The following is a 26,010-nucleotide window of genomic DNA, read 5'->3' on the forward strand; positions in this document are numbered from 1 at the left end:
GACAGCTAAGTGGCAAACAGAGAACAATGCTATAGTCGTTTTAAGACGATATTGATGAGAGAAAAATATGAACTAATACTTACCTGGAGAAAAGATAATTTGTAATTCTTGCTGAGTGTTCAAATGAATGTATATACAAAGAAATGGAATTACTCTAAAATAAAATAGAGAAGAAGTTAATATTAGTACTAAGGAATACAGAAGACTACGACACCAGTCAGCTAGCCAGTTAGTTAAACATTAATATGGAATACAGAAGACTACATCACCAGTCAGTTTAGTCAAGTAAGTAAGTTAAGAGCTTTGCAGACACAGTAATTAGTTAATAGTTTTTAATAAGGATACATAATTAACCTTGTGTGTGTAATTTTGAAAACACAGGAGTTGTCAGACTAAGAAGAGAGTATACTAGAAATAAACAGGCTACGTAGAGTCCACAAGAAAGAATCCCAAAAACGAAGTGGAACTCGAATAGCCATCAACCAGTGCTTATGCGAATAAAAGAAGGAGAGAGGCTAGTTCTTGGAAGTTAATGGTAGGTGTAAATTAAGAGAATAAGAATAGGAAAAGATAGAGTAGGGAGAAAACAGGCATTAATTATTTTCTTTCCCTTCAGGTTCAGAATACTTTAGCAGTCTGCAGGTCGGACTAGACGAAAGGAACCAGCCAAGACAGTCTCTTCTCTTCTCTTTTGTTATTTTATCCAATATTCCCCTTCCCCCAAGGTAACAATTTAGAGACTCGTGCAATTGAGCTCTAGGTTGTTGTCTGGTGAGATTTGGGACCTTGCATCTCTGTGCCTGAGCGGCAAAACTTACAGAGTTTTCTCGGAGTCTGACACAAGCATGCTTGGTGGTGGCATGTGGGTAGTGTGGGCGGGCGTGCACCGCGCATGTGCAAGTATGAGTGTGTGCACCAACAATTAACAACAGAGAGAGATGGGGGCGGTGTTATAATGTGCGCAGAGGCAGGCCCAGAATCTGATCTGCAATGAGTCAGCACTTCTAATAATTTTCCTTAGCGCGTCCTGAGCTCTGATTTGTGACTGAGAGGGTGATCGCACCATAGTTTGTACTGCTTATCATACTCCGTGTGTACCCGCGCATACGGTACGAATATGCTTTGACGTTCCGCGTCGCATTAAAGCTTCGGTGAAACGTCATGTATGGCGTTCTGTACGCGAAAGGGGGCAATGTTTCTACTTGGTTTAAAACATGTATGTATTTAATGTATATACTAAGGGCAGCCATTTCGGATAACTATGATTTTTAAAAAATACTTTTAATAATCCTATATTACTTTTAAAAAGAATTACACACATCGCGGTAGATCATGCGTACTCGTATTGAAAGAGCTGCGCAAGCGCATCATAAGCGTACGCAAAGCCATGTGACCTAAAAAGTAGAGATTTGATTGGTTCGTAACTTTTCCTATTGCGACTGTTGAAAGTTCCGTCCCATTATAATTTTTCGACTTTGACTTTCTAAGAAGAAGCATTTGTTGTGAGAATCTTCTCAAATAGAAGGAAGTTCACCATAATAAGAGCAATGGAGTCATCTTCCAGCAGTTCGTCAGAGGGAGATTTCATTCCTGAAGAAGCTCCAAAGAAGAGGAAAGAAGCTCTAATTTGGAAGTTTTTCACTTTTCCAGAAGGTCAAAAAAAGGTTAATGCTGCAAAAGTAACCTGTAAAATTTGCCAAACAACTCTTTCAAGAGGTGATCCATGTAAAAAATACTCCTTTGGCACAGCAAATATGGTGCGACACGTGAAGAACTTGTACCCCAAGAACTTTGTTCGAGCTGGAAGACGGAGGTTGCACGAGAACCCACCTGCTGCTACACCAAGCACATCATCTGCAGCAGTATTTTCAGCAAGCAGTCCACACCCACATATTGATTCTGACTTTGCTAAAGTTAAATTTCTTTGCATTTATTGCGATAAACTTTTGTGTTATGGGGAACAGTCTATCGACCTGATAAAACACAGGATACTGGATCATTGCTGTCCTCGACATTAGTTGTTCTTTTTTTCATTCTTGTGTTCCGGTTGGAATTTGTTGAGTAAACACAAAAAAAATACAAAACAAACAAGCATTGGCATAGCCAATAGGTCTCGCCTTTGGGACCTTATAAGTGAAAAGCGAGACCTATTGGCTATGCCAATGCTTGTTCTTTAAGGGAAAACATAGATGTTCGATTTAAGCCTGGAAGCACCGTGCCTGCCGCACTGAAGCCGCCCTGACAGAAGGTGAAAGAGATGCAATGTTAATATCGAACTATGGGTTGCCTGCATTTTGGCGAATAGAACATTTTATTGTGCGCACTGAATTGGCTGTTTTAAAAAATTACAAATTACATTTTGCAATGTGTTCAAGGAAGAATTTCATACACTGCACTAAAACAAACTGTCGATTACAATTCTCTGCGCATGCGAAGATGAAATGACACTCAGGCTCCAGGAATTAAGTGCTTTAAAAAAAACATGTCATTTTCGGAATTTTCGGTTTGTATTTTCCAGTGAAAAAGAATCAATAGCCGAGTTGAAACGCGTCGGGACAATGAAACTTTGCTGGCAACCTAATGAATAATTATGTTGAATAAAGCGCTGTAAACTCCATGATGGATCCAGGCAGTGGGGGAGAGATAAAACAAGAGCGGCCGGGAAACTGAAAGTACGGCCGGCCGGCCAGCCATGAATAATTAGGGGAGAAGAAACTGCACAGCACACGCTGGGAGAAGCCCTTTGATGTGCTGTGCGGCGGTGAAAAAATGCAATTAGGAGCGAGGGAGGCTGATGCGCGTGCTTGTTTGCTCACGTGATTCACGTGAACTTAAAGAAAACCGCACGAACGAAACCCTTGGTTTCACGAGTTTTTTGAGCACTTGAATTCTCGCACCCTCAATGCGCTTGCGCGCATTGATAGGTCGCGAGACCTAAAAAAACTGTTCTTTTTAGAACTACCTTCACTGCTCAAAGAAAGAACTATAATTCTATGTTAGTGTGTAAAAGTTTGTCAGAATGAATGTGTAGTTCATAAATAAATGAATGAATAAATATATTACTAGTGTATTGAGAATATCAAAGTGCAGAGCTATAAGGAAGTGCTACAGCATAAATCTATAAGGTGTTTACCTATAGTATACTGTAGTATGTGCGAAGCACTTGAATGTAACATATGTACATAAATATGTTAGAAGTCTATGCTTCAATTTGCGCTGCTGGTGAAACTGCCTGGGTGAATTTGTATGTGTTAGGGGTGGATTTACAATCCCCTTGTGCCTCTTTTACACAGCTGTTGCGTCATTTTTGTGACACAGCGGTGGTGCAAAAGATGTGCCATGGTGTGTGCTACTAACAATGTGATGCATTTGGAGGGTGCATTACATTGTAAAGTCCTGCGCCAGAAGATGCTTTCCTGTGCAGAAGGGGGTGCAACAACGCCTCCTAAAAGTGACTGAGTGAAATGTATAACATTTCATTCAGTCACTTTTGAGCTTATGCTGCATCAAAACCTTGCACATGTTTGAAGCAGGTATAAGGATTGATACAGCTTTGTGAGCACAGGGCCCCAGAGCATTGCTGGAGTTGTGTTATACTTGCAACCGAAGTCAAGCAATAATTAATCCCAAAATTACTTTGCAATTTAGTTTTGTTATTATTTTATAATAAGAAAATTAAATATAATCTAAAAAAATTAAATACATATTAATATTTATATTAAAAATATAAGAAATTTGTGTAAACAGAAAGACATAATTAATACATTTAGAACTTATCATTTAAAAAACCTTGCAAATTCATTGAAAAAACCATAGGTTTCACACACGTTATAGTTAGGAATTAGCATTTAAAAAAATATGCAAATTCATTGAAAAAACCCTAGTTTTCACAAGTTATAGTTAGCTGAACATTTCTCTCATACAAAACCTTTGAAATTCCTCCGTTATAGTTAGCTTAGCTAACTATAACTTGCGCGCCCAATACACTGCTGATGACATCACATATAACATCACTCATGTCATGGTCAGTGACATCACTCATGACATCACTGATGATATCATCCTTGTGAAAGAATGGCAGACCTCTTTTTGGCGTAATATAACCTTTGATGCACACCTTCAGAAATAGAAATTGAAAGAAAAAAAAAATGGAGATACCAATACCACTTACCAACAACCTTTTTAGTAATTCCGCCATCTACATACCCATACACTCATTCATCAACAGTTCTATATAGTCACTTATACATGTACTCACTTATCATATGTACTCATATACTTATAAATACTGTTACACACCGACACTCATTCAGTTACTCACACACATACTCACATATGCAAATAAACTATCAAACATTCATTTGTTTGCATATACAGCTATACACACACCACTACACTTACTTTTACAGAAACGTACACACACTTACTCTCTTAAACAATCAGTGATAGAAACACATACTTATTTATACAGGAACTTTTTTAATTTGTCACTGTCATATATCCTTACTTATATACATCGATACTCACACATGTTTAAAACATATGTACTTAGTCATAAAGACACTATGGAGGCAGTCATTCACTCACTAGCACACCCATACACACATTCATCCACCCGTTCAGTCCTGCACACATGCTGTCTTCAAAACACATACAAACAGTGAGTCAGTCATTCATGCATCTGTGCCCTAAGTAATACCCGCCACCAAACCATACAGACACTCATTCTGATACTCAAAAAAAACAATTAATAACCCATATAGACACTCGTGTAGCTACTCACCAACCCATGCAGCCACTTATACACAAAGTGAGACACTGATACAGATATTTACATATTTAAACATTACTAGCTAATACATGTATTCACTAAGATACACTTAATAAGTCAGTTATAGAATGAAATGTACAAAGAAAACATCCATTTAGACACTTATTTACCCATTTATTCTTCCATCGACCTTTAGATATACATATATAAAAACATATTTTTTTTGAAAGACTCACATTCAGTGGATGATGTCATCAGTGATTTCATCAGTGATGTCATTTGAGATGTCATCAGTGATGTCATGAGTGATGTCACTGACCATGTCATGAGTGATGTTCTATGTGACGTCATCAGCAGTGCATTGCGGGCGCGCAAGTTATAGTTAGCTGAGCTAACTATAACGGAGGAATTTCAAAGGTTTTGTATGAGAGAAATGTTCAGCTAACTATAACATGTGAAAACTAGGGTTTTTTCAATGAATTTGCATGGTTTTTTAAATGCTAATTCCTAACTATAACGTGTGTGAAACCTATGATTTTTCAATGAATTTGCAAGGTTTTTTAAATGCTAATTTCTAACTATAACGTGTGTGAAACCTATGTTTTTTTCAGTGAATATATATATATATATCTACATAATGCATGCCTTAAAGAGGCTACATGGTACCAAAAAGCCTTAAATTAAGGTGTCGATCTATGGTCATACTGCCCTTTGATACATGAGCTAGTCTAATCACAACTGCTGGACTACTGAAGGCCGTATTATCTAGAAAGCCCTAAGTGTCACAGAGGCATAAATGATTTCTACCATGTACCACATAACTTTGCTGTGCATCAAAGATAATTCTGCTATCGTCATTCCATCTCTAAAGAAATCGGAGATTGTGTGCCTTTACCTCTTTTAGTTTTAGTCTTTGTTTGGTTCAGTTCTGATTTTTTGCATTTAAAAAAGGTGTGGGGTGAGTCGCAAAGAGTTGATTATCCATGGACTTCTGTATATTTTGTTTGTTTACTAGCAAATTTGGATCCAGAGCCTTGAATCCTGTGAGACTAATGCATATAAACAAATACATTCCATTGGAAGGAGGAGTATTTTTCCCTTTTCCAGTGCAGGATTTTGTGGTTCCTTGGAGGACTCAAGTATCCAAGCAGTCTGATTGACGGGCAGCACCTGAAACGTTTTGTTGCTGTGGCCATTACTGGATGCCAGGCACTGAAGCTTAATTCATGAGCGAAATAGTAGAGGGAGTACATGATGTAGTGGGGCAGCTCCTAACCCTAAGAGAGAGTTTGAGGTGGTCCCAGAGTGGATGATTCTGACCCACAAACATGCAAAAAAAGCATCCATTTATTCTTGAAGAGTTCACAGATTAAAATCTGAATCTGCAAGTTCACTGTTAGATGCTTGGTTATTTTTTTTTCAAACTTAAAAAGTGTGAATACTGTAGTATGTGCTTTATTACTTTAGTTTTATTCATTTATCTTGTTATGGTAGAATCTTATTAAGTATTGTGTGTTTCCCTTTAAGCACACTAGTTGTACTCATTTGAATGGCTAAGTTCTATGTTCTAGTGTGTTCATATGTTACACTAGGGATCAGTTCATGCAGACAGCTGATCTACAAGGACGTGCTCTTTTATATGGAATAAACTTCTTCCTAATTCAATTGGATACTTATTTATTTCCAATTCCAAGATACTACAAATATTTTTAGTTTGGGACACAGCAAATTAGATTTTACTTCATCAACATCATAGAAACACATTTCATTCTTCTTCATCCAACTAGGATTAGTTTTAGAAAGTGGTTTTCTACATCTCATAAGAGAAAATGGACTCATACCTAAAGATGGATGAGGTGTCACACGATAAGTCCATAGCATTTTCAACAACTCACTGTTCCATTCAAGTTTAGATTTAACGCACAACTGTAAAGTGCTTTTAATAATCCGGTTAAGTCTCTCCACAACTCCATTGCAAGAAGGATGATACAACGGGGACTGTTTATGTTTAATACCTTTGGAGACAAAGAACGACTGCATATCTTTAGACTTAAATTGTGTGCCATTGTCTGTAAGAATAGATGCAGGATAGCCTTCTTGAACAAAAAATGTTTCTAAAAATGTAATAACACAAACAGCATTGACTTTATCAACCACTTTTAATTCAAACCACCTTGAAAACAAATCTACCACAACAACAATAAATGTTACTGTTTGATCAAACCAAGAAATAGGACCCATAACGTCCATTGCTAAATCCTCCCAAGGAAGATTAGGAGAAGTTACTTCCCCCAATGGTGGATTAAAAGTCTTCTTAGATTTGTCAGAAGTCTCACAACTGACACACTCCCTAACGAATTTCTCTATTTTACCATCCATCCCAGGCCATTCAAATGAGTACAACTAGTGTGCTTAAAGGGAAACACACAATACTTAATAAGATTCTACCATAATAAGATAAGTGAATAAAACTAAAGTAATAAAGCACATACTACAAATACTTAAATAGCATTTATCTGTACGTATGTAGTAACAGCATTCCACTCTGACTTTAGGTGTCGTTTGATGAACCTGAATACAACTTCCCCCAAATAGCTGTCTCCCATAGAAAATAACGCTGAATTGAATTACATTGAAATGGTGGAATAACTTTGGTAACCTACAGTTTGATAAATGTTTAAATGGACGAGAAACAATCAAGGCTCACACCACATGACCGTTTTGCTTTCATTTCTGTTCCGGCCTATTGGGAGTGGTTAGCACAGATGAAGCAATGTATGAGCTGAAACCCTCTAGTATGGAGGTTAAAGAATGCAGCGGCCACGGTGGTCAGTACCTCCACTTTTTTGGCAAAAGGAAAGAGAAATATGGTAACATCTGGCCTTAAGCGTAGTGGTAAAAGTCATGATTTTCTGTCGACAGGGACAGTGTACTAATTAGTTATGGCCTAGTTAAAACTGCATGTCTCTGATAGTCCAAATCATATAGGGCCAGATGTACAACCCTTTCATTTAGCGCCTCGCAATTTGCGACTCATTGCGAGTTGCAAAATGCGAGGGGCTAAATGAAATGTACAACAGTGTTATTACACTGTTTTGAGATTCCCAGTGGGGTCACGAATTGCGAGCCTCATTAATATTAATGAGCCTTTCGCAAATTGCGAGCCCATTGGGAATGCCAGACCTTCCCGGGATGGTGGCCTGCTGGGCTCAGCAGACCAGCATGTCTGGGACTTCTTTTTAATAAAGCAGCTTTTTTTTTTTTAAATGCAGCCCGTTGTCCTTAAATGAAAACAGGATGCATTTAATTTTTTTTTTTAAATGGAACGTTTTTGTTTCATTTTTTAAGGGCAGGCAGTGATCCCTGGAAAAAAAATATTTTCCTCTCCTTTTGCAAAGGGGAAGGAGACCCCTTCCCTTTTGCGACCCATTACTACCCTCTTGCAGAGGGTGGTAATTTGCGAGTGTTTTGTGACTGCTATTGCGGTTTCAAAACATTTGTACATGGGGTTGCGCTCGCTATTAGGAAGGGAACGCCCCTGACTAATAGCGACTCGCAATTCCAAAATAGCGAGTCGCAAAAAAGTCGTACATCTGGCCCCAAGGCATTATTGTCATGTTATTGTATTTTCCAAAAATGCACTGCATTTCTGTATTTCCTTAAAATCTGCTGTTGTAAAAAGGGCGTTTATTTAGTTGAATAAAATTAGCATGTGCAGAGCTTCTCGGTTGACTAACAAAAGTAACTATGTGTCGATCATCCCACGATATTGTACAAAAATTCTTTAAGGAGAATACCTTTTGAACAGCTTTGAGACAGCTTGTTTTAGAATCTCTCAAAATGTATTATTCCAACACGATAATCCTGGATTTTTACTTCTCTCTTTGCAATGATGTTTGCAAAAGCTGACGGCACAAGATATCCATCTCTAATTGTACTTTTATTTTGCAGTGTGTGCTGTATTTGTGGGCCTTGAAAATCCTTTATCCAAAAACATTGTTTTTACTTCGTGGGAATCATGAATGTAGACATTTAACGGAGTATTTCACATTCAAGCAAGAATGTAAGTATTTTCATTTTGCATTTATTTGTATAGCTTTTCTGGGTATATGAGATTGCATCAAAACTTTTAAAGCAAACTGTGACGCATTTAATGCTCATGCATATGAATGTAGAGGGATTATGGTTTATGCTCGAGCAACGGGGTCCTATGCCTGCTTTCGTGAGTGGTATTTGAAAGTAGGGCTTTAGGGAATGCCATATGTTGATCTCTTTCATTTGTTGTTGATGAATTCTCTATCTTGGATGCGAGTCTGTTAGAAATGGGAAGAGTGAGGACCTGAAGAACATGAATATTAGAAAGTTTTAGGCTTTGCCAAGTGCTCTAGACTTGGCATTGGCAACCTAATATTTCTTGAGGGTAATTTGCATGCTTGGGTTTCGAAACCATTTGGAAAGGTGTGAATGAAGGAAACTGAATACCTTGACGTTTAAGGATCGTGGTCGTGTTTTGAGGTTATCGCTACAGATGGAGAAAACATGCACTACTGGATGAGGTATTCATTTACGAATCACTCTTCAGTCAGCAGATTGATTTCCACGTACCCTCAATAACCATAGAGGGGTTGGACCATTCCCGCTAGAAGAAGAACAGTGCTTTCATTTAGATGGTCGTCCTGTCTATGAATAGTAGCACAAATGGGAATAGATGATTTACTTTTCTCCACAGTATTAAACTTTTTTAATATCTTTCCTCTCACAAAACGTCAATGTGTTTTTGGGCTTCAAGTTTAGATGCGACCTGTGAAAAAACTGAATTTGGTTTTGGCAAAAGCATTAATTGCGTAAACAGTAGACAGACTTAAAAATTCGATTTTGTTTTGGGGTTTTGTTTTGCACATTTCGTGCTGTTGACTTGACACTACAATGTAGTGTTGGTCAAACACAGTAAGAAGTGCCCCATCATTGTCTTAGCTTTAGCCAGTCCATGCTAATTTCCATTTAGAACCATCTTAATCCATTCAAATATGGCCCGACCTTTAAATTGCGTAAACAGTAGACAGACTTAAAAATTCGATTTTGTTTTGGGGTTTTGTTTTGCACATTTCGTGCTGTTGACTTGACACTACAATGTAGTGTTGGTCAAACACAGTAAGAAGTGCCCCATCATTGTCTTAGCTTTAGCCAGTCCATGCTAATTTCCATTTAGAACCATCTTAATCCATTCAAATATGGCCCGACCTTTATGTAGTGGCAAGGTCTGCAATTACTGGAGGTGTGCTTTAATTTCCGATCTCACAAAAGGTAACCACATGGTATATTGCGAAAAACGCAACCAAAAATGGAGGTAAGGGAAGAACAACTCATGTGTTAAGACGAGAACCCTCACTCACCCTAGAGTGACATGCTTCATCATTGGGTCCCCTCTTCACACTGGGACCGCAAGGTACCCAGTGCGGGCTACAAACCCCCCGTAGGAGAGGGGCGCAAGGTGCTTTTGTGTCATCTAGTCTAGGGCTATGAGTGAGGGGCAGAGTGCAAAACAAAACGTAAATAAGTGTGAGTTTAAAACTATCTCCTGGTGGGTGAGATTAATCTTTATTAATACCCCCAGTGGAAAGGTAAATAAGCTAAGTGCAAATAGGGTTATGGATATTTCCCTATTGGAATCTGGTCAACATGTTTCTGCCTCTATAGACCAAAAGGTTCTTCGCATTCTTCAGGACCATTCTCTTTCACTCTGCTCTACTTGTGCAAAAAATAATAAATGGATACCATACTTTTACTGGTATGGGGATTGTCTGTGATACCAGCTTCTAGTCCGGTCCACATGATGCTGTAAGGATATAGAAAACACAAGTCATCATACTAGTTACCAATGTTTTCAAACCACCAGTGCCCCTCACCAACACTGCATAAACGTGTAAATACATAATATCTTTGTGGATAGCCTCACCAATTCGAGACTATTAGTCATACTGCACCTTCATAAGTCCCTTCATAGCAGGTTTCAGGACTCTAAAGGTGTATAAAATCACAAAAACAATTGTCAGAAGTCACCACTCTTCTCTTGTCATCTCCATCTCACAATTCATGTTCATATGCTAAGTTCTTAAAGATGTGAGCAAATCAATTGGGTTTCTAGCTCCTATATCAGGGTAACAGAAATGTGGAGATTGTTTGCATTGATACTCTACTCTTGTGCCCATTATTAAGTTGATCGTGTTTATATCAATGACATGACATTCTCTGTGGACTCAATTTAAGTGTAAAGTCAGGGCTTCACTGTGACTTCCATACATCACACATGTATCTCATACGTATTATCCTATCAGGAAGGGAAGCACACGTAATCTCAAAGCACCTCAGTGGTGTGCGCGCTAGGGAGGTCAAATGCGCGCCACCACTTTAATTTCCACCCTTTTCCTACCAATGCTGAATTCGTCACCTTGGTCGAGAGAAACTTGCACCTTGATACTGATCAGTCACATAAAACCTAAAAGAGTTTACCCAAAATAACCACAGGGCTGGGGTATAGTAGAATCAATTAGCCAAAACACCCCTGATATTTCACTAGAGAAAATATATATATATATATATATATATTCTAGTGAAATATCTATATATATATATATATATATATATATATATCCATTTAGAAAACGTCATGACAATGTCTTATCCCACATTCACCAAATTACACAACGTGAAAAGCAAAAGAGGGGGGAGAAACCAGAACGAAACATGTATGAGTGGTGAATAACGTTTTGTTTATATCTATACATTTTAACCTGTTTACTGCGGCGGACATTCTGCTGTGGGCGTTCTACACAGTGGGTAGGGCTGCGTCGGCCGTTGGTCGTGCGCAGCACCCAGAAGGTAGTGTTTGCGTCTGTCAATGGCCGACGCGAGGACGAAATGGGTTAAATGTTATAATAATCTGGTATTTGTAAAGCACGAACAATTACCCCTAAGGGTGTCAAGGCGCTGGGGGCCGTTGGAAAGATTAAGCGAGCAATGGCCCAGAGTCGCATGGTTCCGGGCTAACCTGCCGCCGGCGCCAGCGATTGAACTGTGAAAACCCGTGTTCCGGAGTCAGCCCCCCCTGGCCGCTGCGCCACACCTCTTCCTATAGTAATCTAAACGCAGATAGGCAAAAACTAGGATCACAGAAGACCGTACATCCACCATCAATTAAATTCATCAAGAACAAAAGACCAGTGAAAATATCAGTATTGGGCTTAGTCAGGCGTCATTATACACAAGCTGATGCTGTACAGTAGGATTTCAAAGATTGGTTCATGTAACCAGACCCAGTCAAATCTGGAGATACTCGTGAATAAATGCACAACAGGTGAACATATGAGAAAGTACCTAAAGTTTTTTTGTAATTGATCAGTTGAGAATAATGCCTGTTTACTTGTTCTCTTATCAATTCCATATAGCAATCATTGGGTACGTGTCATATTTGTTATTGTAAATACCCTGTCGGCTCATACAGATTAATTGAACTATCCAGGCAAGTTGATTTCTCACGTTAAATAGCATATAATACCAATATAAGTGGTTTTTGCAGCAGATTATTAGTCAAGGAATTCTTCATGGGGATTTCTGCCACATGAGGATCTCGCCTCACATTTGTCTTTTTAATGTGCTAATTGTTTGATTCCAGATGTGTTTGCAAAAATATTCTTTAGTAGCTTTTACATTGTCTTGCCAGATCAGTGATCCTCCGGTCTTGAGTTGTGCTGTATTTTCCAAAGAGTGTTTTATCCAACTTGTATGAGAAATTATTCCATGAAATGAAGTTGCTTTTCCTTTTTGCCTCAAAATACACTTGGTCACTCCCCAGTGTGAGTAGTAAGTGAGCAGTGAGTGCTCTTTTCACTTGTGCTGAGGTGGTGAGAATATATCAATTTCTGGTCTAAAGTTTCAGACGTTGAGCCAACTAGATCCTCAGCTTATGGTGTCCACGTTTTACAAAACAAAAAACAGCATTGTGCTGTTCAGTTGCTTGAGAATTTCATCTTCTGTAATGAAAGCTATTTGTTCCATTATTTTGCTTTAACTAGATAGACTGCTATTGGCTACTACCTTGACAGATTGGTAGATACTTGACATCCATTGTGCAGTTGGCTAATCATAGACATTTCTCCTCTAACCCTCATTTGATGTCAGAAACTAGAGCTAGGAAGGATCCGACACCCTAAACTTCCCCTTAAACAGTTCCATTGCTGAAATGTGGAGAAAGGCGTCGCTTAATTGAAGGGGCGGTGAGCAGAATGTGGCTGTATCTTACAGCCCCTCATAATGAGATTGACACTTAAAAATACATACCTGGTTGTCTGATGAATGTAAACCTATGTATGACTGACGAAAAGGAAATTTGATTAACACATTCAGATTCTCAAGGATGAACAATGTGATAGTGTGAGATCTGATTAATAACTAAAGGTCTTATATCCCCCACAGCTGAAGCTCTGATGCATGTGAGTCACCATTTTCCATCTTGTAACAGGCACAAGGGTTCAGCACGTTAAAAACAGATGTGATGCCAATAGATAGGGAGTGTCAGTAGATGTGAAGCAAACTTAAAGCTTGAGAATAAACATGCACTGTATTGTTGCAAGTGATAAGGGCAAAAGTGATGAGCGCAAGGCATTTTAAGTCTGTGTGCCTAATACGTTTGACCATAACATCCTTTTTAGGTCTCGCCTGTCGATGCGCATGCGCATCGAGCAAGCGAGACTATAGGGGCTCATCCAGACTTTATCTAACTTGCAAGGAATCGTGGCGATTCCTTGCAGTGCCCGTGACTTTTAAGCTCAATGCGCATGTGCATTGAGCTTAAAAGCGCGTGCACATGCACCCAGCCGCCTACTCTCTCTCTCAGCCTTCCCACAACTCCGCCCCCTCACTACTTGATTGCACGGCCGCTAGGCCGTGCCTCCCCTACTCTCCTCCCCCCTCCTCCTCTCCTCCCATGCCTGCCTGCCTCAACTCTCCGCCTCCCGCCCCCTCCCCCTGCACGGCCGCTAGGCCGTGCCTCCCCTACTCTCCTCCCCCCTCCTCCTCTCCTCCCATGCCTGCCTGCCTCAACTCTCCGCCTCCCGCCCCCTCCCCCTAGTTTACAACGGATGCATGCAAACATGTTTTTTCAGATTGCAACGTTATTTTAATATTATATTATAATCTCTATATGTCATACTTACATGGGCAGGTAAATCCCCAGGAAGTACAGTGCCCGGTGGGTTAGTGTCCCTGAACGAAATGCCAACCGTACGGATATATAAACCGACTTCCTGGGTCGCAGGGCCGGACCCGGAGAGCGAAAATGTGTGTGGCTATGAGCCTGAGGACGCTGCTGGAATGAAACTTACTTCTCTGAGCATCGGGTTAAACTCCGAGGTCACGCGCCTCGGGCTGTCTCTGCCCCGACGAGCTGGGACACGTGTGCTTCAGACCCTGAATGCCCCGGACACGCTACGGGAGTCTCCCCTCCTCCCACCCTCCCAAGAAGCAGGTCCCTAAATTGTTCAGACCCCGAGACCTCCTGGGCATGTCTCACGGGGTCTCTCCCTCAACAAACAAGAAACGCGTGTTGTTCAGACCCTGAGAGCCGCAAACACGCAGCTAAGTGCCCCCTCCCCCAGCAAGCTGTTTCACTGAGGGTTCAGACCCTGAGCCAACCCCCCCCCCCCCCCCTCCAGCCCCCCCCAAAAGTAACACCTTTGCTTGATTTCGGGTCCTCCGCAGAGAGGGGCCGGTGCTTACCTCGCCCTGTGCCCGGCTCAGGCTCCTGGGGTCGGCACTCGCTCCCTGCCTGGGACTCTCCGCCGGGCTCGACTGGCACAGCTCGGACAGGGCTGCAGCCTCGGTGGCGTGCCCCCTCCCGCCCCTGCACAGCCCCCGGGCTCCGCTGTGACACTGAGCGCACTGCTCACCTGACTGACGGACAGCCCCCGCCTCCACTGACTGACTGACACAGCTCCGGGACACAGCTTTCAGCAGCGCCTCGTCCTCTTCAGAGGCACAGCTCTTCTTTCAGCAGCACCTCGTCCTCTTCACAGCCACAGCTCTCAGCAGCGCCTCGTCCTCTTCAGAGGCACAGCTCCCCGCCTCCACTAACTGCCTGCCACAGCTCTCAGCAGCGCCTCGTCCTCTTCACAGCAACAGCTCTCAGCAGCGCCTCGTCCTCTTCACAGCCACAGCTCTCAGCAGCGCCTCGTCCTCTTCAGAGACACAGCCCCCGCCTCCACTGACTGACTGACACAGCTCCGGGACACAGCTCTCAGCAGCGCCTCGTCCTCTTCACAGCAACAGCTCTCAGCAGCGCCTCGTCCTCTTCACAGCCACAGCTCCCAGCAGCTCCTCGTCCTCTTCAGAGGCACAGCTCCTCGTCCTCTTCAGAGGCACAGCTCCTCTTTCAGCAGCACCTCACTCTCTTCACAGCCACAGCTCCAATTTCAGCAGAACCTTGGTCTCTTCACAGCTCCAATTTCAGGAGAACCTTGTTCTCTTCACAGCCACAGCTCCAATTTCAGCATCATCTCATCCTCTTACCAGCCATCGTCTCAACTTTCAGCGGCACCCCATTCGCTTGCTAACCCACTGCTCGACTTCAGAAGCATTTGCCGTCGCCCCGACCCCACAGCTGCAGTTTCAGCACCACCTAGCCACAGCTCTAAATTTGGTAGCACCTCATCGACCCCCAGGCTACAGCTCCAGATTTAGCAGCACCTCGCCCTCATCAGGAGTCACAGCTCCAGTTCAGCACCGACCCACAGCTCTCCAATTTTAGCAGCAGCTCCCCCAAACCACAGCTCCAGTTTCAGCAGCACCTCGCCACCCTACTGAGCCACAGCAACTGGATAGCAGCACTCCCCTCCCCCGAGCCACACCTCCAGCCTCAGCAGCACATCACCCTTCTCCCAACATCGTCTCAACCTGGTCCGGATCCGGGTCAAGAGCACCCCACCGTGACCCTCAGCAGCACCTCACCCTGACCCTCAGCAGCACCTCACCCTGACCCTCAGCTCCAGTTTCAGCAGCTAGAAACTCGATCTTCTCCGGTTCCACAGCTCCACTACCAGCAGCGCCTAACCCTATTCCCAGTCCACAGCTCCACTCCCAGCAGCACCCGCCCTATTCCCAGTTCACAGCTCCACTACCAGCAGCGCTCCCTTCTTTTCCCAGTCCACAGCTCCACTCCCAGCAGCACCCGCCCTATTCCCAGTTCACAGCTCCACTTCCAGCAGCGCTCCCTTCTCTTCCCAGCCCACAGCTCCACTCCCAGCAGTCCCAGCAGCCCCACCCTCCTCCCAGTCCACAGCTCTACTCCCAGCAGCCCCGCCTCTTCCAAGTCCACAGCTCTACTCCCAGCAGCCCCGCCCCACCTCCACTTTGTTGTCTAGTTGGCAGACTCAGCTGAGAGGCCAACAACTGAATGGGTGCATGCAATAGGTCTCGGAGCATTTGAGTTAGAGCTTTTAGATTTGTTTATGGCTTTTTTTCTTTGTAATTCTTTAGCATTGCCTACAGGAAACAAAAATGCTAAAGATAAAAAAAAAAACCCATAAACAATTCTAAAAGCACAAACTCTAATGCTGCGAGACCTATTGCATTTCCAATGCTTGTTTGACCATAACAGCCTTGAAGGGAAAGACTTTCTAGATGTGGAAGCTCAAGGTTTGAAATTATTATAATGAGTTTGATTGGGAAAGGTGGTTATTGAGTTCAGAGGAACGACTGAGCAATGCGAGTACAAGGGGAAGAGAACTCTTAAAACAGGCTGGCAGTGTTTCCATTTTGTTGTAGGCTGCAGAAATACTGGTGCCTAGGTCGACCAAGGACATCTTTTTTCATGAGATTAGAGAGGATGCACTGCCTAAGCCTTGGCACATGCAATGTTTCTTGGTGGGGACTAGTGTGGTGCTAGGAGGATTTAGTGTTCAGCTTGTATGCCTACTTTTTTGTGTGGGGCTGGAGTAGTAGTTTCCTAGATTTGCTGAGTATTCCTTCCTTGGTGCTGGAACTAAGGAGGAAACTCCCCAGATGTTTGACATTGTTATTTGGTGGGTGGTGCAAAACTTGCATAATCTTTATTTGTGAGGAATTTTGGTCCATACGGTGAAGCCCTCAGAATTCATAATTTGCCCATCTGGATTTGGCAGTATTGTCAACCCACTTTTGCGCCAATGTGGACAGTTATATATGCAAGTAGTTTAATGGAGAGTCATTTTACCGCTAATAATGCCTTTGGTTGATTCAGAGTAATCACTAATATGTCCGCTAGTCTGACAAAGCACATTGCCTGATCATAATTATGCTTATATATCATCTATGAGCATACTTCAGGAGAATACAGAAGACTGTAGCATTTAATACGTTTGATAAAGTCATTAGAACAAGAAACCTAATGGTTTTCCTTAAATGATTCTTATATAATTAGTTCAAAGTAAATCAATTCCAGAATGACTGTTTATCTTCAGTAGGCTCTGAAGAAGCATTTTAATACTTTAACATTTCAAAGGCACCAAGCTGAGCATATATTGATTTCAGCTCTAATCTCTGCCAAAGTGGAATTTACAAGATAGAAAGGACTGCACAGAAAAGCAGCTTCTAGCTTGTGGACCGACTGCTCACAGTGGGACAACCAAGCACTACTATGAGTTTGATGGATTTTGAGGTACTATGGTGGGCTGCAGTTTCCAATCATGTTAGGTAGCTACTGCATTAAAATGTGGCACTCCCAGGAGCAAGTGTTTATATCTGGGACCACCATCCTCATCCAGCAGACCCAAGAGCATCAATTTAGGGTGCAGATGAACTGGCTTCCCCAGCATAGCCCTAAGAGAACTCCCCACCCACTCCGAATAACCTTGGATGACCTGGAATTCCCAAACTACATGAAAGAGAGATCCCCTCCGTACAATGGTTGCCCTCTGGGTCCCTACGAAGGCCCATCCAACAGAGCCTTTTGGGTGTTAAATAGGCCCGATGTAAGTAGTGAAATTGTCAAGCAGAGACTGGAGGAAATCACCAGGGCTCTGGGCACCATCTATGCCTTCCTCTACTAATAATTCAGGCTTCCAATCCCTCCTGCCCATTATCACATATGTCAACTAGCAGGCTGGGGCCCAGATTATCAAGGAGTGGTGTAGTCTGAATATATTGAGAGCCCCCCTGTGTTTCATAGTCAAATTGGCCTCCAGGGGTCTAAATGCGGTGAAAGTTTCAGAGAACCTCCTAAGGGGGTTAAACGTACTCCTCAACTGCTGAAATGTAAAGAACTGTGAATTGTGCTATTTGAATTCCTCCCCGAGTTCCTCATATCATTTCACGTACAAGCCTGAGCAAACATCTTAGTCTTCCCACCCCAGGCACCGGGTGCCACCCAAGTAGATTCGGGAGGCCCAGCTCACTGCCGTCTCCAGCGAGCACAGGTCTTCCTCACATTGAGTTCCACACAGCAGACTCCGGACTCCTGAGGTGCCAAGCTAGGTATCCAGGCTGCCCATGCCTCATCTGCTCACCTGGCCGTGACGCCCCAAAGCCCTCACGTCATCAAGGGCATCTATGCTACGGATTTCATCGGATGGTTGAGACCCAATACATTATGCTGTGCATGTGCGAATAACACTATCAAGACAGTGGAGGCTGACTGAGGTCTAATGTGTAGTACAATTGTTTGAATGTAAAAACATCGTACATACTTGGCGGGAACAAATTAGCCTAAACATTCAGACACAAAATCTCGGATGTAGAGTAGTTGACAGTGCACAGAATGCAAGTCCTGCCTTAAACTGAAAGCTTTTTCTGGATATAATGAGCAGTCCCTTTACGTCTTTAAGTGTGTACACATCTGCACAGAAGCAAATTTGTAAAAAGAAAGTATTCCAAATGTATTGCTCCATGCCTCTTCTTCAAGGGGTCTCTTATTTGTTACCTACTGAGAATGTTTTGTTGTTAGTATGAGTGGGCGTAATGTCCCCTTCCTCACATATGGGATTCTATGTGTGTTCACTGTATGTTGGAAAAGTGGATGCACTACAAAGGGCCCAGTTATTTGGATAATCTTCAAGGCAACGATTACCTTTGTCATTTAGCCTTTCTGCTACAGTGCAATTACTGGCTTTGATAAACATAACTAATCATTGATACTTATTGCCAAGCTGCTGTTCTCTGGCCTGGGGAACAGCAATCCGTATCTTATATATTGGAAGTACCCTTCTATAGAGTGTCGGTAGCGGTCTCTGCCATAAAAATGAATTTCTGATTGTATACTTTATTCTGTCACATTCACATTTTTAGCCATTAAGCTGTCATGAGAAAAAAGATGTACGTGTATCACACAGCATAGTGCATGGTATGTAAAACTGATCTATTTTCAAGTATGTGAAACAGATGCATTTTCTACACCTCTACGAATTAGAAGTGTAATTTGTTTTTGGTAGTGCAGCGGCGCACAACACAGTGTAGGACACCTGTTTCTGGTAATGTTGCACACATATTTACACAGATTCATAAGGAGCAGATTCACACAAAAAAAGTTCCCCATATGTGCCGAGGACCACTATATCAGTATGTGTTTTTTCAGGCCCAAAAATATTTTTTTGCCAATTTCCTTTTTTTTGATTGAGAAGGGCAAGATACCTTCCTTCACTATAAAGTTTTGCAAAACGCATAATAAAACTAGTATTGTGAAACCCCCGAGGCTGGCAGCCAAAGCTAGGCCTACTGGCTTTTCCAGTGCTTGGTTAAATTGTTTCAGCGTACACCCTTCCTCCTCCAGACTGCTCTGGAGTGGTTCAAGCTATGTTTTTTATGGCCACAGCACAACTAATTAAAGATTACCAGCCACCTCACAATGGGATGCAAGAGGCCGCAGTTATTCTCAGATCTGGGCAAGAGAATGGTATGTTCTCACAAAAAAAATGTTATCACCTACAAATTGCTCGGGCTGCAGAGTTACAGATCATTGCTGTTCCAATCCGTGTGTTTAATATCCGTTTAAAAAAATTGATGTACAAGTCTGGTCTTTAACCTGGCTCATGTCTAGAATAGCTGAGGTGCCACCCTGTGATCATGATCTTAGGTGAGCCACAGATTTATGTTAACAGTCATAATATCAATCTGCTTAAACTGCAGGAATTCTTAAAAACTATTTTTTATCCCACACAAACAGTCACAATTTCTCCGATAGAATTTAAATTTCTTGAAGAACTTAACACGGTTATGTCAAACTTACCTAATGGGATAACATGTGGAGAGGACTGTTTTCTTGCAGAATTATTTGAAAGCTTTTAGCAGCAGGTGAAATTCCTCCTTTTAATTTTGGAGTAATTATCCACATTTTAAAATGAAGAAAATCACGAAGATCCTAACTCCTACTCTGAATATAATAGTATAGCCAAATTCATAGCAAATAGAAGTAGTAGTGTCACTGCAGACATTATCACAGGGCACCAGTTATATTCCAATGGAAACTATTAATTTGAAGCCCATGACAATTTTAAAACTAAGCAGATTCCTGGCTAAAATTAATTTTGCACAAGAAAAAAGGATCGTAACCAGTGCAGGCCGGGGCAGAGAAACAGGGTGTATATCGAGTAGTACAGTTAAAGCAGTAATAGAAGGTAGATGAATCTCTTTAATTTCCAAAACTTTATGCAATTCCACCCAGAATTCTCTTAAGGCTGGGCAAGAGAACAACATGTGTTCCAAATCTACTGCAACTGCTTGGCACTTAGGGCATTTAGTACGGTCACTATAAGTATTGTTAAGGGACCACTTAGAAATCCTTTCTGGTGTATAATACAGCATGCAGGTGGTTCTAAACTGTTGCAGCCTTAAACTTGATGATCGCACAGAATTATTAATGTTAGAGAAAGAACTAGCTATCTGCTTCGATATTATATTTAAACCTGTTTTACTACTCCATTTCTCTGCTAGTTTTAAACAATCATCAGTTTTAAAAGCACTGAGACACCTGTAAGCTTCACTTATAGTCGACTTGTTTTTGGATGCATATAGACAATTCCAAATATCGCAATCTAAAATTTCATAGATTTTGTTTTTCCGTATCGGAAAATAATGTTGCTGTAAGTATTTAAATCTCATTGTTTCTGGCAAGTCGTACAATATTTTCAGTGTATGAAAATCTAAGAACCCGAGTGCACCGTATAAGTCCCCCAAAACATTGATACCCTGAGCAGACCATCTAAGGGCCATACCGTCATTAAAAATCCCAGGAAGACCCGGATTACCCCATAACTGTAGTTTCGGGTGATAAAAAGTAGTCCTACAGAATGCTAATAGTATATTGGACCAAATCCTGATTACATCCTTGGCGGTCTTGAATTTCACCCTCTTAAAATAGTTGGGGTCATTGACTCGGAACAAACACATATTTGAATCAGATTTTGGCATAAATAAATGAAAAAAGAATGGGTCTTCACTATTGAGTAGAGACCGAAGACGCCTAACAAACGAGGCCCAGAAATATAGCTTAACGTCGGGGAAGTTAAGGCCACCCTTATCCAAACTATTTTTTAAAAGTGCCAGCGATCTTCGAGCTTTTCTGAATCCCCAGATAAAGCTGCTGAAGATTCCATCTAATTGCTCAAAAAAAGAATTATTCAGTGCTAAAGATATTGAACGAAAAAGATAAAGAAATTTAGGTAAAACCTTCATTTTAATTAAGTTGATTCTGCCAATTAGGTTCAAGGGGAGTCTGTGCCATTTTTAGTAACAAAGTAGTAGATTTAATTAGCTCATTATAGTTAATATGATTGATTTCTCGTATTTTAGAAGTGATTTTGACGCCTAGATAAGTGGCAACTTTTACAAATCTCTGGAACCACTGCCACTGGTACATAATTAGCTATAATTTGTGTTTTGTTTATATTAAGCTTATAGCCAGAAACTTTTCCAAACTTACAGGCCTCTATGGTAATCCCTTGTAGTGCCTCTATAACATCGGGAGAATAGATAGCAATATCATCGGCGTATGCCGTAATTTTCAATGCCTGTGAGCCGGACCTAAAAGGTGTAATTCGCGGTTGTGCCTGAAGAGTGTGTAGAAAGGGCTCCAGAGAAAGGGCACATAATAAGGGGCAACCTTGGCGAGTGCCCCGTGAGATGGAAAAGTCTGAGGAGGTCAACCCACCATAGCTGATACAAGCTGTAGGGTTATCATACAGCCCCCGTATCCCCTTTGCAAATTGTCCCCTAAACCCCATCTTTGTCATAGCATACCAGAGATAATCCCACCCCACTCGGTCAAAAGCCTTCAGCAAGATAATACCGCGTGGGTTAGATTCCGTCTCAGCCACATCAAACGCCGTAATGGCCATATTAACGTGAGTGGTGGTGTCCCTCCCAATCACAAACCCATGTTGTTGCGGGTTGACTATTTTAGGCATAAGAGGAGCCAACCTGGTCACTAGAATTTTGGCAAATATTTTTGCATCGGTATTAATAAGAGAGATGGGTCCATATGAATCCCCGATCCTCCTTTGCTTTGCCCTTTTTAAGATAAAAAATTGTTTTGGCCCTGTTACAAGAGTTGGGAGCTTTTCCAGTTACCCCAATGGATTGTATGACTTGTAGCAGTAGAGGTGACAGTTCCTCTAGGCAGATTTTATAAATCTCCGCAGGGATGGTATCTTCCCCTGCGGCCTTCCCGGCAGGTAAAGAAGCAATAGCCTGTCTAAGCTCTAGCCCAGTAATATCTTCAGAGAGTTGATCCATTTCTGAGATATTGCAGATGTTTATTGCATTCTCATCCAGATAGTCCTGTATTGAGACTACACATGGAGAAGACTCCGGGGTATACAAAGAACTATAAAAATTCACGAATTGTTCTAGTATGTCATTTGGCTGATCATGTAGCATATTATCAGATCCTCGGATATTAGCAGTGTTAGCTCTGTCCTCCGCAACCTTATAGGCCAGGATTTTGCCGATTTTGTCCCCTCCCTCATATTGCGCTATTCTAAATTTGTGTAAATTGGCACTGTTTTTTTGGAAAAGTTTTGCCTTAGTGTCAGCTTTTAATTGGCCTAATTTCAGATTTATTTCAGCTACGGCAGGTAGATTTAGCCATAGAGCTGTAGCGAGCAGTATTTCTTGTGCGGCAATACTAGAGGTTAGAGATTCATTCAGTTTGTGGCACTCCAAATTTTGTCTAAGCACATATCCCTGCGTGAAGCCCCGAATACTTGCTTTGCAGGCGTCCCAAACCATGGTGCATGTAGTAGAATTCTGATTAAACTCAAAATTAGCAAGATGGATTTTAAGCTGAGCTATAAAAACAGAATCTGATACTAAATATCTAGGGAAAGAGAATGGTCTGGGGCAAGAACGAGTATATGGAGTGGAAAATATCAGCAGGATTATGGTCCGAAGAGATTTGAGGACACACCTCCATAGAGCTGGTATTCAATAAATTATCGTTAACAAAAGCCATATCCAAACGGGAGCATGATTTGTGAGGTGCAGAATAATATGTGTACCCAGGAGTGTTTGGGTGTATGTTGCGCCAAGCATCTGGATAGGCAAATATCCAGAATAGAAACCCTGGTTTTACGCATCCGCTGAAAACTCCCAGGCCTAGTGGTATCTTGTTGGTAATCCATAATGCAGTTGAAATCACCCATTATAATGAGCTCCCCCTCCCAGTTCAGAAGTTCTACTTTCAAATAATCAAACACCCTAGGTTCATCCCTATTTGAGCCATAAACCACACATAGAACATATTTATGATTTTCAATACTTAGCTGAGCAATAGCCCATCTGCCATCCCTATCGTGAGCAGTTTTCAGAGTTTCTGCCCTAAGTCGTTTGTCCTTAAGGATGGCAACCCCTCTAATAGAAACCCCAAAAGCAGAACTGATTATAGTATCATATCCGATTTGATATAGCAATTTTTTATCCTTATGAGCAATATGTGTTTTAGATAAAAAAAACAAAGTGTGGGTTGTGCAATCTCAACTCTTCCGACACTAAGCGTCTCTTACTCTTACTATTTAATCCCGCAACGTTCCAAGCTAAGCATCCTAATTTATGCATTCAAAAAAAGAAACAAAAAAAGACATAATTAACCAAGTTGAATACTTCTGTTCCTAAACAAGGAAATGTCATACTTTTAATCCCCTTTAACGCATGTCTCCCCATCAGATTGCAAATACATGTATTTTATATTTTTATCCCCCAAACCCCACCACCCTGCGGAGAACTGAGAACCCCCTCCCTCCGCCCCCCAATCTCCCACCCGCCAAGGGGAGAGACCACCCTTCAGCCTCAGCTGCCGCTGTAGAGGCAGCGCCTGGTGCAAGCCCTACCCCCCTCTGACGGAATATTCAGGACGCTGCAAAAAAAACTAATATTTATCTAGAGAAAAAAAAGAAGAGAAAAAAGAGATAAAAGAAAAACAAAAACAAAGGATCCTGACCCCCCAAGAATTAAGTCTTGATCTCCCTTTCTGCTATGTCAGCCTCGTAATTCTACCCCCTCAATTGATATAGCTGAAGCCAAACTCAAACTAAGTTAGATAACATCGACTCAGCTTCTTTTATATCAGTAAAAAAATAGGTGTGACCACCTTTGATAACCTTAAGGCGGGCGGGTTCCTGAAGAAATACCTGCCCCCCAATAGATTTAAATGGGTCAATCAATTTTCGCTGTTGCCACTGTCTATCCATGGTGGCTTTACTAAGATCCGAGCGAACAAAAAGAGAGAAGTTCTCTATAGCTACAGGGGAATTAGGACGTGCTTTTTGTCAGACAGCCTGCCTTAATAAAAAATTACCAAAACAGATAAGGAACGGACGAGGAAATTTGCTCTCTTTGTTTCTTTGGAATAGGGGTAGACGACGTGCCTGCTGAATTTGGGAATCCCAGTCCCAGTCTGCTAAATCTGGAAAGGCTTTTTGTAGTAAACTAACAAGAAAGGCCCTCGGGTCAGACCCTTCGGACCCCTCCGGTATTCCAACAAGTCTCAAGTTCGATCTTCTCTGTCGGTTTCCAAGTCCTCAACTTTTAGTTGCAAAGATATCATCTGAGTGTCATGTTGACTCACTACAGTATCGATACGGGTTGCCACCTCCTCTACAGTCACCACCTGTTGTTGTAAGTCTTCAATATCCTGCGAGACCCCTCCAAGTTTAGAGGTCAATTCATGTAAGGAAGTCTGTAATTTATTGTTATCTTCCCGGAGCTGGAGATAGTGTTCTTGTGCCTTTAGATGTTGGCTGGTTAAAGTTTGTAGTATGATATCAAGGGGAGAGATGTTTGTCTCCTGTTCATGTTCATGTTCCTGAGTCATAATTGTTTTTTTAACAGAGGTCACAGATTTTATTGGAATTGGGGCGATAGAAGCGTTTAAAGTAGAGGACTCAAGCGCAGACTCAACCTCTTGGTCGGGTGGAACAATTGGTGTATCAGTGTCAGCCTTGGAGATATCGAAAGAGCTCACCGAGGGAGCAGGGCAGCCTATAGTGGGATCAAAATCCGTGGGGCTAGTACTTGACAGCTTTAAAGTCATACTTTTCACAAGCCCCTTTGCCTCCAACCATTTCCTCAGGGGGCTCTTAGCGATAAAAATTTTCCTGGAGGTCGAGGTGTTGCTTGTAATCAGCCGGTTGGGAGCAATACCTACTTTCCCCCCTTTTTTAACTTTAGGCTTGTTTTTAGCCTTACGCCTTCTATCCACCAAAGGTTTCGCTGTATTATCAGAGAGATCAACCGTCTCTTCCTCCACCTCTGCTTCATAATCTTCATAGGAGCCTAGTTCAGTACTCTCCTCTTCACTCCCTACAATAGTGTGGCATAAAACGGACCCAACACACACCTCTAGGGTGGGTGGTCCGGTTTCGTCTACAGGAAGAACAGTGACCAGTCCCGAACCAGTAGCAAGTGGCAGTTCCAGAGAGCCCAGGTCCGAATCACCCGGCCTCTAAGCATCAGATGCCTCATCAATTGTAATTGTGCTTGTGTTTATATTACCCTCTATATCATTTCTGACCATAACCAGAGCATCCGTAGATTCTGTAGTGGACACACTCTTAGAGGATGTGTTTGACGGCAGCATAATCGGACCTGAAACATTGTTGCTACTCTGGGGGTTTTCCGTAGCTTCTATAGCTTCTGTAGTAACTGTTACTATTGTAGCCATAGATGATGTATCCTAAGCTGCCAATTCTAATGGAGTAGTTAAGTGGCCCACTGCACCCCCT

At 41.9% G+C, this 26,010-nt stretch overlaps 1 protein-coding gene across 7 annotated transcripts in view; it reads left to right on the plus strand.

Moving 5' to 3' along the window:
* PPP3CA (protein phosphatase 3 catalytic subunit alpha) overlaps positions 1-26,010 on the plus strand; it is a 665,570-nt gene that overhangs the window by 359,049 nt on the left and 280,511 nt on the right. For all 7 annotated transcript variants that reach the window (XM_078676076.1, XM_078676079.1, XM_078676081.1 and 4 more), the window contains exon 4: positions 8,723-8,834. In XM_078676076.1, coding sequence (XP_078532202.1) covers positions 8,723-8,834 — 112 coding nt within the window. The remainder of the gene's footprint in view (positions 1-8,722; positions 8,835-26,010) is intronic.

The sequence above is a fragment of the Lissotriton helveticus genome, chromosome 2_1 (genome assembly GCF_964261635.1).
Source record: "Lissotriton helveticus chromosome 2_1, aLisHel1.1, whole genome shotgun sequence".
NCBI classification, from domain to species: Eukaryota; Metazoa; Chordata; class Amphibia; order Caudata; family Salamandridae; genus Lissotriton; species Lissotriton helveticus.